At 38.2% G+C, this 15,426-nt stretch overlaps 2 protein-coding genes across 2 annotated transcripts in view; both read left to right on the top strand.

The window, feature by feature from the left end:
* cpb2 (carboxypeptidase B2 (plasma)) overlaps positions 1 to 2,790 on the top strand; it is a 4,894-nt gene extending 2,104 nt beyond the window's left edge. Inside the window, exons 4-11 of the mRNA XM_016441293.1 lie at positions 182 to 290; positions 395 to 496; positions 625 to 729; positions 1,060 to 1,170; positions 1,367 to 1,457; positions 1,765 to 1,967; positions 2,068 to 2,152; positions 2,249 to 2,790. Coding sequence (XP_016296779.1) covers positions 182 to 290; positions 395 to 496; positions 625 to 729; positions 1,060 to 1,170; positions 1,367 to 1,457; positions 1,765 to 1,967; positions 2,068 to 2,152; positions 2,249 to 2,448 — 1,006 coding nt within the window. The 3' untranslated portion in view covers positions 2,449 to 2,790. The remainder of the gene's footprint in view (positions 1 to 181; positions 291 to 394; positions 497 to 624; positions 730 to 1,059; positions 1,171 to 1,366; positions 1,458 to 1,764; positions 1,968 to 2,067; positions 2,153 to 2,248) is intronic.
* Positions 2,791 to 3,966: 1,176 nt separating this feature from the next.
* Positions 3,967 to 15,426, top strand: part of zc3h13 (zinc finger CCCH-type containing 13) — a 31,888-nt gene continuing 20,428 nt past the window's right edge. Inside the window, exons 1-13 of the mRNA XM_016441295.1 lie at positions 3,967 to 4,122; positions 5,138 to 5,284; positions 5,444 to 5,553; positions 5,648 to 5,762; positions 5,867 to 5,978; positions 7,644 to 7,771; positions 7,892 to 7,936; positions 8,061 to 8,236; positions 8,314 to 8,514; positions 8,996 to 9,151; positions 9,634 to 9,998; positions 13,099 to 13,533; positions 14,017 to 14,232. Coding sequence (XP_016296781.1) covers positions 5,147 to 5,284; positions 5,444 to 5,553; positions 5,648 to 5,762; positions 5,867 to 5,978; positions 7,644 to 7,771; positions 7,892 to 7,936; positions 8,061 to 8,236; positions 8,314 to 8,514; positions 8,996 to 9,151; positions 9,634 to 9,998; positions 13,099 to 13,533; positions 14,017 to 14,232 — 2,197 coding nt within the window. The 5' untranslated portion in view covers positions 3,967 to 4,122; positions 5,138 to 5,146. The remainder of the gene's footprint in view (positions 4,123 to 5,137; positions 5,285 to 5,443; positions 5,554 to 5,647; positions 5,763 to 5,866; positions 5,979 to 7,643; positions 7,772 to 7,891; positions 7,937 to 8,060; positions 8,237 to 8,313; positions 8,515 to 8,995; positions 9,152 to 9,633; positions 9,999 to 13,098; positions 13,534 to 14,016; positions 14,233 to 15,426) is intronic.

Below are 15,426 nucleotides of genomic sequence, written 5' to 3' on the forward strand. Positions count from 1 at the left end.
CCGGATTTCAACACAACAAGAGGGTTAAGGTAACTTTTTTAGAACAAGTGTTATGATTATTTAAATGTCTATTCACATTTATATTTACTACTTTTATTACCTAAAAGATGCATATGTTGACAAGCCTACAAGCAACTCCTTGATTCATAAGACTCAATTTGTGCTTTTGATATTTTTGCAGAATACTTTTGGAAAACACACCAGCACTAATTGAGATGCAGACCAAAAATGATTCATCGGATCCCCGGAGTGGAGGCGTGTTTTATGAGAGATATCATTCTTTAGAAGATGTAAGCTGACAAAAATGAGAAAATTCACCTCAACTTTTCCATTCGTTTAACTGAAAATTGTTCTTTTTAAAATCATACACAATTTGACCAAACTTTTGTCTCAGATCTATTACTGGATAAACAAGACCAAGCAAGACCATTCAGACATGGTGAAAGTTATTCTTATTGGGTCATCTTCTGAAAAACGACCACTCTATGTTCTGAAGGTACTCTCATTGCATTTAAGGTGGATTTATATACTAGATATCTGAGCGTTGCTTGAATGTCTGTTTTTAGAACACATTACAGACACATTCACAGTTAAAATGTCTGTTTGTCTGTCATCATGCTGCAGCTTTCCGGCAGGAGGGATGAGGTGAAGAGGGCCATGTGGATAGACTGTGGTATTCATGCGCGGGAGTGGATCGCTCCAGCCTTTTGCATGTGGTTTGTCAATTACGTAAGTATAAAGTGTTTAATCTCCTTTTAGCATTAGCACGGTGTGCTTTAAACCACACTTTCTTCATACTCAACTTCTTCTCCAACTTCTTTGTGCTTAACCCATTTCACTTTGCAAATCTCTATTTTCCATTTGCACGTGTGTTGAAGTGTCCTACATCTGTTTGAGCTTGCATGTTTAAACTGTATATTAACTGTATCTGTATCTTAGATGCAGATTTCAAGATCTTGGTCAGTGCACTAGAGTGGCCGCATAGCATAGTTTTGGCCTTGTTAGAAATTTAATTCAGTTTGGATTTGTTTTGTTTTGTTTTGTTGTTTTTTTCTTCAGGCACTAGCATTTTACAACCAGAACACGGAAATCACAGATATTTTGAACAATATGGACGTTTACATCTTGACAGTCATGAACCCAGATGGATACAAGTACACATGGACAACAGTAATATGATAAAACTATTATTATTATTGAAGTGTTGGAATTGTAGTAGTTCATGTAGTTGTGCATTTTAAATTTCCCTGAAATGTAAAAAAAAAAAAAAAAAGACTTTTGCTTGATCCAAATTTAGCACAGTACTTATTCTAAAAATAATTCTAAAAGAGTCTTCATGGCTTTTATTTATTATTTACCCAAACAGGATCGTATGTGGAGGAAAAACCGCTCAAGTAACAAAGACAGCGACTGTTTTGGAGCCGATCTGAACAGAAATTTTGATGCAAACTGGTGCAGTAGGTACCAAATACTGGACCTTCATTTCAAAAAAAAAAAAGAAAGAAAGAAAAAAAGCTGTGTCCTAATTTGTTTATGTACTTTTTGTGAAGAAAAAGTACATACTTTTGTGTGTGTAGCACAATAGTATAGGCACGCTTTGGGGACTTCACGAATTGGGACAGTTCAGTTCTAATTTTAAATATTATTTAGGACAGGTAGTATTCAAATTGGAACGCAGCAATACAGTTATCATTTTACTTTTGAGGACATTTTAGTTTAGAACTGATATTTCTCCTGGTTTAATTCATCTACTGTGTTCTACAGCAAAGGGAGCCTCCGATAATCCATGTGATCCTACATATTGCGGTCAGTTCCCAGAGTCTGAACCAGAGACCCAGGCTGTGGCACGGTTCCTGCGCTCTCATAAGGATACAGTCAAGCTGTACCTCTCCATTCACTCCTACTCTCAGATGCTCCTGTTTCCTTACTCCTGTTCCTATGATGAGATTCCAAACCACAATGAGCTAGTGCGTGAAGTTAATGCAGGAGCATTTGTAGCAGACCATACTAGTAAATAATCAAAGTAAAAAAAAAATTGATAAGCATATTTGTGTTTCTTTCTGACAGTTTGAAGTTGTTAAGGAGGCCTCAACAAAGATACGCAGATATTACAGGACTAACTATAAATATGGTCCTGGTGCAAAAACCATTTGTAAGCTTTCTGTCTATTTTTAGAATACAACAATCTGTATTTGACCGTTTCCCTGTTTCTATGTTGTATAAATATTCTGTGTTTTTCTTTTACTAGATTTAGCCCCAGGAGGTTCTGATGACTGGGCGTATAATTTTGGGATAAAGTATTCCTTCACCTTTGAGCTTCAGGATCGTGGTCGATATGGGTTTCTTCTTCCTCCCAGCTTTATCCCTCAGGCCTGTAATGAGGCTCTGCTGGCAACAAAGATCATAGCCTTACATGTGATCAAGAAACTCAATGAAGAGCTTCCATAAACAACCTGAGCACACTATAACTTTTACTCTTGACTAAACAAAATGTGTACTTAAAAACTTAAACAGCAACAGTTAGTCAATAGTCAAAAATGCCATGTATGTAACAAAGAATAATAATAATAATAAACAAACAAACAAAAAAATGTGAGAGTGAGGTTATTGTTTTGTGTGTGTGTAGGTGTATCCAAATGTATTGAGTAGTTTCATAGTTTAATACACAGCTATTTGTACCACAGTAAAACACATCTTGATATACATTTTTTGAGTTAATACTTTTAGTTTCCTTTGCACATAAGAGTTTTGAAACATTATCTGTATAAAAACATACAACATAGAAAACATACAAACACTATGAAATGATGTACGGGTTGTGATGTAGCTGCTGTCATACCTAAATACAGTTTACTGCTTCATCTTTCAATAAAAGTTTATTTGCAAACTCTCCATTACACTGTGGGTTGCCAACGTATTCAATGTCTGCAGTTACGTATGTGTATTAAAGGTGTATAAAAGGTTTTCAGACATATACACATTTGTTTTGCTTAACCTATTTATGTGCAATTTAATTCATATCAGAAATACCACACAAATATTACACCAAATTGTACCAGAATCGTGACTGCAGTGATGTAGTAACTTAAATATCATCAATCTCTGTTCAAACTTTTTTATTTTGATAATATTTCATATAATATTTCATTTAGAGTTTGAACTGGAAATGTATAAACAGCTCTTTAAAAGATGAAACAAATCGTCCAATCTTCTGTTGTCTTTTATTCTGCAAAAGAACAGAGTTAGATACATTGTTCCATTATTACATATGCAGTACTGGAAAATTAACTAAATTGTACAAGTTGTGTAGTTGAATATTGCCTTAATTTACCTTAAATTATCAGCTTCATTTAAAAGATGATTCCTTAGTCTGTATATATAAACTGATGTCCAGCACTATACCTCAAAAAAGGGTGGCCTCCAAAATTAACTTAAAAAATGATGTTATTGGGAAGTGGTAACCAGCTATTATATCTCTTAACCATTGTTATCTTAATCAATTTTATCATTGTAATTTTATCATAGGTTGATTAAGTGATAAATAATGTTTTTGGCTTTAATAAAATAATTTAGATGTTACCACACGAAGCACGGTTTTAGATCAACATTTTTAGCGTAAAGTAATTTCTGTAAAGCCAATATTTATTTCTTAATTCACAAACAATAGTCTACCTAAAACTAGTCAGTAATGTTATTTATCATTGATGACTAACACAGAGATAATTCCATTTTAAATACATGCAGTTTAGGATGATGGGCTCAATAGTTTTGTTTTGTTAAAAGAATCAAATTGTTTCATTTTTTTCCCATCATTAATCCTTTAATGCCTGATATGAAAATAACAGTCGGAAAAAATACTACTATTATTATTATTATTATTATTATTAATGGAAGAGTTAACTGAATCTTTAGACAAACAAGATATTTTAAACAATCTGAAGACCAGACCTCCAGTTTCCCATAATCCTCCTCTCCTCAGTGGTAGTGTGTGGAGTTTGCGCTGTCTCGCAAGCATCATGACGGCGGCAAAGAGGAAGACCGCTTTGCAAGAGTTTTGCATGTGATTAGGAGGTTATCCCCAATAGTCTGTGAAACTGGACTTGACGCATCATTCATATTCGGGTAAAGCGCTTGTTTGTATTTGTTCACGGCTTCTTCAGCAGCAGTTTCAGCGGGGTCTTTGTGGAGGCTTGTGTTATCAGTGTAGGCCGCGCGGCACTCGTACGACTCTTTACCGCGGCTCTCTACAAATAAATGACAGCTTAAAACACGCAAATTATTAGTATTCTCCTTTATTGGTGAAATCTCGTATGCCGTACTAGTAGCTATAACTGAGGTACTGTTAATGCGCGTTATAGAGAGAGGCTGGTATAATCGCGTTTGTACAAATGTGAATAATGTAACGTTAATGCTTGTGCTAATGTTTACAATGTTCGGGGTCCCGCGGCCATGAGAAACCAGGAAATATCAGGGAATTAGTATTTTTTTGTTTGGAAAAGTCACGGAAATGTAATAACATTTAAAACATGGGAACTTGTGTGGTGGTAGTAAATAGCTCTGCATGGAGGATCAGAAAGCATAATCATCCATTGGGCTGCATATAAATCTCAGGCTGTTTTGATACTTTTGTGCACAAATAAGTCGACTATCATTGTGTGTGTGTGTGTGTGTGTGTGTGTGTGTGTGTGTGTGTTTTTTATATTGTAGTTATTGTATATAAATCTTCCTCAGAAATCTCTTTATAGCCTAATATTTTAAAAAATGCATATGCAGTAGTCATGACTGGAAATGTAATGGACATTCATTGGTCAGGTGAAAAGTGTGGAAACCTACTCATTGAAGAACATTAAATACATAATCTGTATTTTATGCTGTAGGCTGAGGTCTTGACCAAGTCCAAGATCATATTGTCTGATAGAAATGTATATACCTTAAAAATGCAATGCATCTGCCAAATGCAAAAATGTAAATGTCTTGGTTGAGAGTCCAAGACCATATTTTCTTGTTCTTGTCATGGAATTGGTCTTCTTGACTCAAACTCAATGCTCTTTTGGTCTCGGTCTTGACTTTGACTCAAATGAGTACAACACTGCATTCAGCTTCATAATGCTGGTGCCTTGCTGTTTTTCTAACGCAGCCCTGCAGAATGTCCAAAATCAGGCGGAAGGTTACAGTGGAGAATTCGAAGACCATATCGGACAGCAGCAGTAGCACGACCACCCCCTCCCGCAGGCCCAGCGTGTTTGAGAGACTCGGGCCCAGCACGGCCAGTAATGCAGCAGAGGTAGGGATACTGGTCACCCACTGTTGTGCTTTAAAAACCTAGTGTGCTGCCTAACTAGACAGTATTACCTGTGTCTAGGTAGCTCACTTTGTTTTTGATAAAGTGCTTCTGTAAAGTGTATGAGTGAAAAAGAATGAGCCCCATTTGCCTTCCCTGCAGACTCATTGTAGAAACTGGTTAAAGACTGGGAACTGCAGTTACGGTAACACGTGTCGATACACACATGGAACCCCATCACGAGGAAAAGTCTTCTCTGGAACATTCAACAGGTGCGAATCTATTGAAGAGATGCTCTTTTATAAGTGTACATGCTCCAATACCTGGCTAAATGCTTGACTTTTGACGTGTGTGTTTGCTGTGCAGGTCAGCCGAGAGGCCCACTGGGGATCTCCGGGAGAGGATGAAGAATAAGAGACAGGATGTAGATGGTGACACACAGAAAAGAGATACAGACGAGCCCACATCACCCACAACCAGAGTACGACGCTTTAACAGCTTGGAGTTCAAATTTCATTAGTTTTGCTTTTTGTTGATAAAATTTGGAAGTTCTTTGACATTGAAAAAATGTGTTTTTCTCATTAGCAGCGCGATTCATCCCGAGCCAGACGCAGAGAGAAAGAGGATATTAAAATCACAAAGGAACGGACTCCAGTTAGTGAGGAGGAGACCGCAGATTGGGAAGCCAGTCGTGAAGGTAAAAGATTCTCCAAAGTACCCATAAAATTGATGCATGTGATTAGAAATCATTTAAAGTGCCCCATTATGCCATTTTTACGGTTCCTAATATTGTTTTGGGAGTCTCCTACAATAGGATTACATGCATGCAAGGTCAAAAAAAACGCTTTCGTTTTCTCAAAATATGCATTTAATATCATCTCATTTTCCAGCGATTCTCAAACGATTCGTTCGAAGCAGTTCAAAGATTCAGTCTCTCTAAACCCCTCCTTTCCGTGAGCCTGCTCTGCTCTGATTGGTCAGATGGCCTAGTCTGTAGGATTACATGCATGCAAGGTCAAAAAACGCTTTCGTTTTCTCAAAATATGCATTTAATGTCACCTGATTTTTCAGCGATTCTCAAACAATTCGTTCGAAGCAGTTCAAAGATTAAGTCTCTCTAATCCCCTCCTTTCCGTGAACCTGCTCTGCTCTGATTGGTCAGATGGCCTAGTCTGTTGTGATTGGTCTACGGCGTACAGCGCGTGTCGGAAACGATACGCCTATTTCAATAGTTCTGTATTTTGAACGCTCGATAGAAAATATAAACATCTATTATTTATCATACTTACAGGTTGTGATTCAGTGGAGCCATCTTTCAACAGCAATCGTTTTGTGAATCCCGCGTTGAACTCCCCAAGATTAGAGAAGCAGTCGTCAGTAGAATGACGTGTTTGTGGGCGGGGTCAAGTTTTTCGCGGCCGGCCAATGTAGAACATAGGTGCGCATTATGCAAATGAGTATTATGCACATTTGCATAATGCGCACCTATGTTCTACGTTGGCCGGCCGCGAAAAACTTGACCCCGCCCACAAACACGTCATTCTACTGACGACACCGTGGGATTCGAATTACTAACGACTCGTTTCAGCTGTTCAGAGTCGATTCTTTATTTTGGGAGACAATAATTGTATTTATCGTGCACTTTCAGCTTTACAACTTTGCAGATCGTTTACATTCACATACAGCTACATTACACACTGCATGAAAGGCAATATTTGAAATGACATAATAGGGGCACTTTAAAGGAACAGTTCACCCAAAAGTTTTAATTCTGTCATTAATAACTCGCCCTAATGTTGTTCCAAATCCAGAATGTTATTATTTAATGTTAAGCACAAATTAAATCTTTCTTTTTAATGAAACCTGTGAGATTTCTATCCCTCCTTTGAAAGTTCATTCCACCAAAACCTTGATGCTTTAAAAAGTTAATCCTATTGTAATCCAAGTTTATATTAAAACAATTTAATTTAGGCTTTTATTCAGATGTAAACACTGATCAACTTGCATACATAGAGCACATCAAATATGGTAAACGGTATCTTAACCGTACTTGGTTGATGCACAAGAATTAACTGTGCTGATTCTTGTGCTTAAAATAAAAGTCAAAATTAAAGATATCTTAATTTGCATTTTGAAGATGAATGAAAGTTATAAATTTGGAACTACATGCAGGTGAGTAAATGATGACGGAATTGTTATTTTTGGGTGAACTATTCTTTTTAATTTGTGTTTAAAAGCAAACAAGGATGATTGATGTTTCGGTTTTGATTGAATGCATATCAGTCTTTTCCTCTCTCTTTCTTATGTTGTCTCCCTGTCAGTTTTAGTCCTGCAGTTTTATATTTGTAATTGATTTTACTAGATTCTGATAACGGGGACTACGATTACGAGTTATCTCTTGAGATGAAGAGACAGAAGATTCAGCGTGAGCTGATGAAGCTGGAACAGGAGAACATGGACAAACGAGAGGAGATCGTCATCAAGAAAGAGGTATATTGCATAAAATTATAATAGGTTTTGCTGCATAAACTCCAAATATTGAACGAAAGTGAATGTTGGTTAACCTGAATTGATTAACTCGTATAGTAATGGCATGCATGTTCTCAACAGGACCCAGTCCCTAAGACCAGGACTAGTAATACTTCAAAGGACAGGGTAGGTTATTTTAACAAGGACATACTAAAGTCAACATTAATTGAGACTTTATGTATTATGTAGGCTTTTAATGCAAACTGTTATCTCTGGGGTTTTATTTTGGTGTGGTCTTGATCTGTTTTAGGCTTCCCCTGAGCACAGCAGTTCTAAGGGGTCACCCTCGTCCCGTAAATCCAGCTCACCCAAACATAGAGCAGGGAAGGGTGGCAACTCCAGCAAGAAAGAGAAGAAGTCCTCTACTTCCTCAGTCATTTCCTCTCCAGTTTCTGATCAGACCAGGGCAGAGGAAACAGACAGCAGGTTGGAAAATGCAAATCAGCATGTAGTTTAAACAGATGTTTATCAATTGAAATACTTGACTGTAATTTTTCGACCAGGTCATCTAAGAGTGGCCATGGCAAAAGAAAAGGGCCACGAACGCCCAGTCCTCCTCCACCTGTCCCTGTGGAGATCCCAGTGACTGTGAAGAAGCACAAAAATAAACACAAGAACAAGGAGAAATGTGAGGACAAACCTAAAGAAGGCAAAGAACGAGGACGAGATACGGAGAAACACAAAGAGAAAAAGGAAAAACGCAGGTATAGTCACCTTCAAAAGAAATCCATAAAACATAAAGTATCATAAACTAGTGAAATTTGGTAAAAATTGTGTACTTTTGTCTAAATGTTACTATACCAGACTTTCTGGTCTGATCGGTATCCGCTAAGAGATGGCTACTTTGAAATGTTCCCCTGCATGTTTATGTTTGTGCTGAAGTGTCAGAGGTTTCTATTTAAGATGTGTTTTTGCAGTGTTGAGAATTTTGGCCAATCTGAGATTGAGAGGGAGTGTGTTCCACTACTTTTTGCTCTGGTACTGAAATTAGTACAGAGACTACTGGTGCCAACTACTGAGATTTTGGAATCACGACAAGACTAATAGATTATTGTCATAATGTATTGTATTTGCTAATATTGGTGGTGCTGGCCCAGATACATTTGAGCATCCCTGTTTTATCAGTGTATGTGAAAACAAATAACAAAACAACATAATAATCTTTTAACCTTTCTTTTATTGCAGGGACCGGTCTGATAGTTCCCATAAAGCCAAACGCTCAATAACATCAGAGGAACCTTCTGGAAGTCTTTCCCCACCCTCAAGGGAAGCGTCACCCCCAGCCAGAAGGAGGTCATCCTCCCCTAAACCCACTTCCCAAAAACAGTCCTCGCAGCAGAGGTGAGAAGAGCTGCGCTGAAATGATTATATGTTAATCCAGTATCTCACAGATTAGGGCAAAGTCACTTTTGACATATCTTTGAGATATCCATGAGTTTTGAAAGAATTTGATATGAGTTAAAGGGCCAAGTCACCAAATCATTAGTCAAATAATTTTTTAAAATACATTATTCAATTCTAAAACTTAGAGTGTGTGTGTGTATATGTATGTAACTAATTTAACACATCCTGCTTGACAACCCTTTTTTTTTTTCAGAAAATGCTTTAACAACTATTTATTTGTTCTTTTACATTTGTGACAAAAAATTATTTTGAACATTCTATTCATCAAATATTAGAATGATTTCTGAAAAATCATGTGACCTGACAGATATCAGTCAAATGCTTATCCTGACATTTAACTTGCATCAGTAGTTTGCTTCAGAGATATTGTGAGGGGAACTGTCAGTTCCATCTTCATCTAACGTGTTTTCCGTTCTCAGGTCTAGAACTCCACCCCGTCACCGCCGCAGCCCCTCCCCTCCCTCCCGACAGCACCACTCCCCATCTTCACGCTCTGGCTCCTCGGCCCAGAGACACTCCCCATCTCCTCGCCACAGACGGGGTTCTATCTCTCCTCTTTACCGAGACCTTCCTCCTCCATCTTCATCCTCACCACCTCCCACTCAGCCCTCACGCCGCTCCCGCACTCCGCTCACCCCGCAGAGAGACCCTTCACCATCACCCGCTCCTCGAAGGTCCAGCCCCAGTGCTTGTCGCCGCTCCCAGGGCAGAGAAAGGGAGAGGGGGAGATCAGAGCGGGACAGGAGTCCCGCACTGCAGGAGAGACGGCATGAGCGCAGAGACGGTGAGAGACACAAATCACAGAGTAATTACTGAGAAGGGCTATAACCATGTCTTGAACATTGTGAGGGGGACCAATTTTTTTTCTTTAAAGCTGCAGTCCTTAACTTTTTTTGGTTAAAAATGATCCGAAATCAATAATTGAGCAAGTACATAACCAGCCAGTGTGTTATAGCCTTTTATCACAGCAGCCAGAATAATTAAATGTATCATGTTGATGGCGGATTGTAATCCGGAAAGGATTATGTGTTCATGAAACACATGTGAATGAAATTAAATTATATTCCAGTTATAAATGTGCTTCTGATTACAGACAGCCTGGGATTACACAAGATTTTTATTTTAAAGACAACCAGTTCGAAGGGAGCGTAATTTGCTTTTTGGGTTATCTTAAAAAATGAAAGGTGTGTAGATGGATGTAAGCAAAACAGTGACAACAAGATCGCGAATTCGAAAATGAAAGCATCCGAAGCCCGTGACTTATCACAGCAAAAGAGAAACTCCCTTCACAAAATTCAAATCACAAATAATACTACTGATGATAAAGAATGGGTTGAATGTTAACCACTTTCGTTTCCTTATCTATAAACTATGATAAAAGTTCATCAGCATGCATTGAATAATCCCATGTTGTAGAGCAAAAAAAAAAATATATATATATATTGCGACCAAATCAGTGGGAAGAATGAGTCTGGAGCCCTGTATAGGCTATACAGTGCATGAAAAGCAAACGGGTGCTCTTGTGCTTCTTGTGTCGTAAAGCACAATAATTGCGGTTGTCTGAAACAACCGCGGTTAGATCAAATAATCACGATTAGACGGTTATTTAATTATCGCGACAGGCCTAGAAACAATCATACATTTTTCTGGATTCTTTGATTCAATGTAATGCATCGTTGCTGAATGAAATTATTAATTTCTTTCCAAAAAACAAAAAACTCACTGACCCCACACTTTTGAACACTAGTCTACATACACAATATAGTTTTGTTGTAATGAATCAGTAGTGGTGTTATTAAAAACAAACTCTCTTTAAGACAAGTCATGTCACTCGGCGGCCATCTTTGAAACTCCTCTTGGGCATGCAAGTGCAGCTCCTATCTCTTTGTATGGGGAAACATCAAATTCTCCAAAACTGTTCACTAAGCTTACGATTAAATTTCATATTTGAAATCACCAAAGAAATCTGACAACAACTGTGTCATAAATGTTGTTTCTTTTGCTCAAATAGCGTTATAAAAAGCTTATTTTTCAGGCTAGATCAGCCAGTGCGCATGCGCAGTCCTAAGCGCACGTCTCAGAACGATGACTGTTTCTATAGCAACTGGGACTTCTAACGGCAGCTGCAGTGACTCGCTGACTTTACCGATTAGCGATTGGCTCTTTCATTCAGAAGTAGGCTTGCCGCGATAGACGGTGATACCGGTGTTAAGCCGCAACACCGGTTACGTCACTTGCCCACCGCGTCACCGACCCCCACCGTCGTTTTGATTTTTTTATAGAAATAAAAATCATTTACTTCAGTAAAAGAACAGACACTACAATTAAAAACTGAACGCGGCTGCTCAATGCAGCGTGCCGTTTAAAAGCGAAGGAAAGCTAGAAAAAGAGGGAACGCCCCTGCCCCGCCCCCGCAGTGATACTGGTATTATCGGTCTTGTCACACGTCGATTAACCGGTGGGAAAATTTCCTCACCGTCACAACCCTATTCAGAAGGCGGGGCTTCCTGCGATTGAGCGGCCATATTGAGCGTTGCATTTTTCCCCATTCAAAACTATACGAGTGACATGTCTTGGGGTATTCTAGTCTTTGTTAAAAAGTAGTAGTTTACGTGTTGGAACTAGGGATGCACCGATGTATCGGCCGCCGATATTTATCGGCCGATTTTTCCTCAATTTACAACCATCGGCATATCGGCTCTATAAGGTTTAATAATTAACTGCAATGGTTTATTAATTAACTGCGTGAAGGCACTGAGCTGTATAATGTCTGTTGCATAATCCTAGCGCTGCTGTCTGCACTTTAATGCTAATCAAATAACAAAAGATCGCACACTATACTTGACTAAATAACTTTTGTAACTTTCATAAGTGTAGCGGACCTCATCTGAATGATAACCAAAACTTTACTGATGGTTTATTAAGTTTATTGCGTCCTTTTTCACTCCAAAAAACAATCACCATAAGAGCTAAACAAAACACAGCACGAGAAACTCTCTCTCTCAGTTGCATTATCATCAACATACAGCGAATTACACAAAACACTTAATACAACTAACAGTAAACAAATATATACAGATCTCATGCCTTTTCGGGGGGTGCTTAATAAACTGACAAACTTTAAATCCGAAGAACTGCGTGCTTTCATTACCCGTATAGCTGCTCCTTAGACTAGAAAACCCGTCAAAATAAGAGTCACGCCTTGGTAAAGGAGATCTCATACATATTTGAACTTAAAAAAAAATATTAAAATGTATACAAAGACAAATTAGAAGATTAATCATAATAAAGTCTGTTACAATAAAGGATTAATATGTATTTAATTTATACAGTGAAGTGTTATTTTACATTTGTTTACTTTATTTCTGTACCTGAAAACTGTTAAACCTACCTAAAAAGCACTGTTTATTTAATATGTATCTTTGTTCTGTTGTATTTATGTAGGCCTGCTGAATGTTAAATGGATCCAATCCATGTTCATTAGAAATTATTTGATGATGCAGCAATAAAAATGCTAGTATAATTTAATGCAGGTGTTTTTGAACTTTGCTGATTTAAAACATGATCAAAATACTATCTATTTTGATGCCAACATTTCAAATAAGAGAGAAAGTGACAAATATCAGTATCGGAATCGGCCAATAAGTGTTTGTTAAAATCGGTATCGGCCCCAAAAAATCCTATCGGTGCATCCCTAGTTTGAACCATTACACAGCTTAACAGCTAAACTTCACATTTATTTTTTAATTGTCATGTAGCCCTTTATGGGTGTTGTGTTTGGTTTCCACCATACTTTTAGCCATGTGCAGGCTGCAGCTATTGAATAATTTAGTCACTGACAGACTTTTAAATCTCCTGCTCACTTAATTTCCTCTCTGCCTTAGAGAGCCGCGGAAAGCGTGAGAAAGACAGCAGCCGTGACGAGCGAGACTATGAGATCGAGCAGAGCTCTTCTCGAGATGACCGTGATGCCAGGGATGGCCGAGACCGGCGCGGTGAACGGGATAGAAGAGATGTCCGGGAAGAGCGCCAGCACCGCGGGGAGGTCAAAGACACTCGGGATACCCGTGCAGGAGAAACTCGAGACCGCTCAGGACGAGAATCCCTGGAGCACAGAGAGAGAGACCGGGAGAGAGAAAGAGAGAGAGAACGAAACGAAACCCATAGAAAGGAGGAAATGACAGTCCAGGAGGAAAGGAATTATGGAAGAGGACATGGAAGGGAGGAATTGAGAAATGACAGTAGAGTGGACAACAGGAACGAATCTCGAGCTGAAAGAACAGGCAGAGGAAGGGGCCGTGGGGATGCCACAGACAAAGGTGAGAAGATAACGATGAGCCATATTCTTCGTCAGCTACATCTACAAAAGGCTATCACAATATTATCAAAATTTCACTACTCATGGTCAAAGAAATTCACAGTAACAAATAGTAATGTGATTATCAATGGAAAATAGATAACTTTTAGTTTAGCTTTTTTGGCCAATGAAGGTCACTACAAATGCAGTGTAGGGAATTAGAATTAGTGGCCATAACTGTACAAAAACATAGAAATAACTTTTGATCAGCACTATCTGTTGCTGATTTACTTTTGCTGTTTAAAAATTCAGAACATCAAAAATACCACTTTAAAGCATAAAAAGCTAGAGGAGACTTGGAAAATGCTAGTAAAAATGAATGCAAATTGTACTTTTCATAAAATTTTACATTTATTAATTGCATCTTAGGAGGATTGCTATAATATAAGAGCTTGAAACATGAATTTAAAATTTTGTGAAATTTGTGATGAATTTTGTGTTTCAGTTTCTGCTCGTGGTGGTAGAGCGTCACAGGCTGACACTAGCAGTGCTAGTGGGCATGACAGCTGGGAGTCCCGCAGCAGTGGTCTGAGAGAGAGGAGCTCAGAGAGAAACACTGATCGTGATCGCTACGATAATGACAGACAGAGAGGAGAACAGCCCAGAGATGAACGACGGGGAGGACATGCAGAGAGAGACCGCCGTGACAATAGAGAAAGAGGTGACTGATAAGCAAGAGGTGTTCTTATTATTGGGAGATAGCTACCTTAGTGGCTCTAGAGTAACCCTCAACTTGGATCACCTGTGCCTTTATAACCAAACCAATCATGCCTTGATGCCATTAAAGTACTGTCAGAGATGACGGAGTATGACAGTCAATCACCGTTCATGGATACTATAAAAAAGAGCACAGAGATGTTCACAACAGGTCTATCTGTTCAGCATGCTTCTGTGTGTCAGATAAAAATAAATCCAGGCATAAGATGAAATTAACAGACGCACATATATCTTGGATGAAGCTTTTTTGGCATTTCTTTTTGCATTTGCCTTTTGGCATTTTAATACACAGATGTTCACTCTAATGGCAGATAGAGATTTACAGAGAAAATAAACCAAATTTCCTCCTTAAATATTCTGACGGTGAGGCATACTGCCATATAAAACTCCATGTAATCGCCTAAATTGGATCTAGTGTTAATGAAAACTGCCCAAACACACACAAACGTCATTAATATCATCTTTTTTTAATATAAGATTTCTGGAATGGCAATGAATGAAATTACATATCCAAATTGCATTTGCCGCAACAACTTTTTACCATAGTAAAGCAATCTTGCAAAAAAAAGGATTTGTGTCCGGTAAGCTTGAAAGACAAAATGGCAGAAAGCAAAAGCACAGCAATTTGATTGGCTGTTTGGGCTGTCAATCATTTATCGTAAGGTCAATTGTCTGTGACTTCTCACAAAACACTTGTTTTGTGTGTGTGTAAACTCCAAAAATAGATAAATTTAAAATGATTTTTAGTGACAAACATGTTGAAGACTAGTTTCCTCACAAAAGCAGTTTTTTTCAGCATACTGAAGAATCTCCTCCATTGGCATCCATTCAAAAACTGTCTTTTGTCTTCTCCCCAGTATACCACAGCATTATGCTTTTTTCCTGAAATTAAATGAATTGGTTTTTTTTTTTTTTTTACTATCCCTAATGTTGCTTCAAACCTGCCTGCTGTTATATTTTCTGTGCGATTCTAAAGGAGATTTGTGAGAAATGCTCATGTAGCTCCAAGTATAGAAATACAGTTTGTCTGACAAGCTCCTAAAATGACAAAAAAGCCACAAAAAGTACCATTAAAAATAGTAACTATGACTTGTTTGTGATAGTTCAAGTCTTCTGAAGCCATTCAGTAGCTTTGTCT

Source organism: Sinocyclocheilus anshuiensis, unplaced genomic scaffold (assembly GCF_001515605.1).
Source record: "Sinocyclocheilus anshuiensis isolate Anshui unplaced genomic scaffold, SAMN03320099.WGS_v1.1 scaffold551, whole genome shotgun sequence".
Taxonomy (NCBI): domain Eukaryota; kingdom Metazoa; phylum Chordata; class Actinopteri; order Cypriniformes; family Cyprinidae; genus Sinocyclocheilus; species Sinocyclocheilus anshuiensis.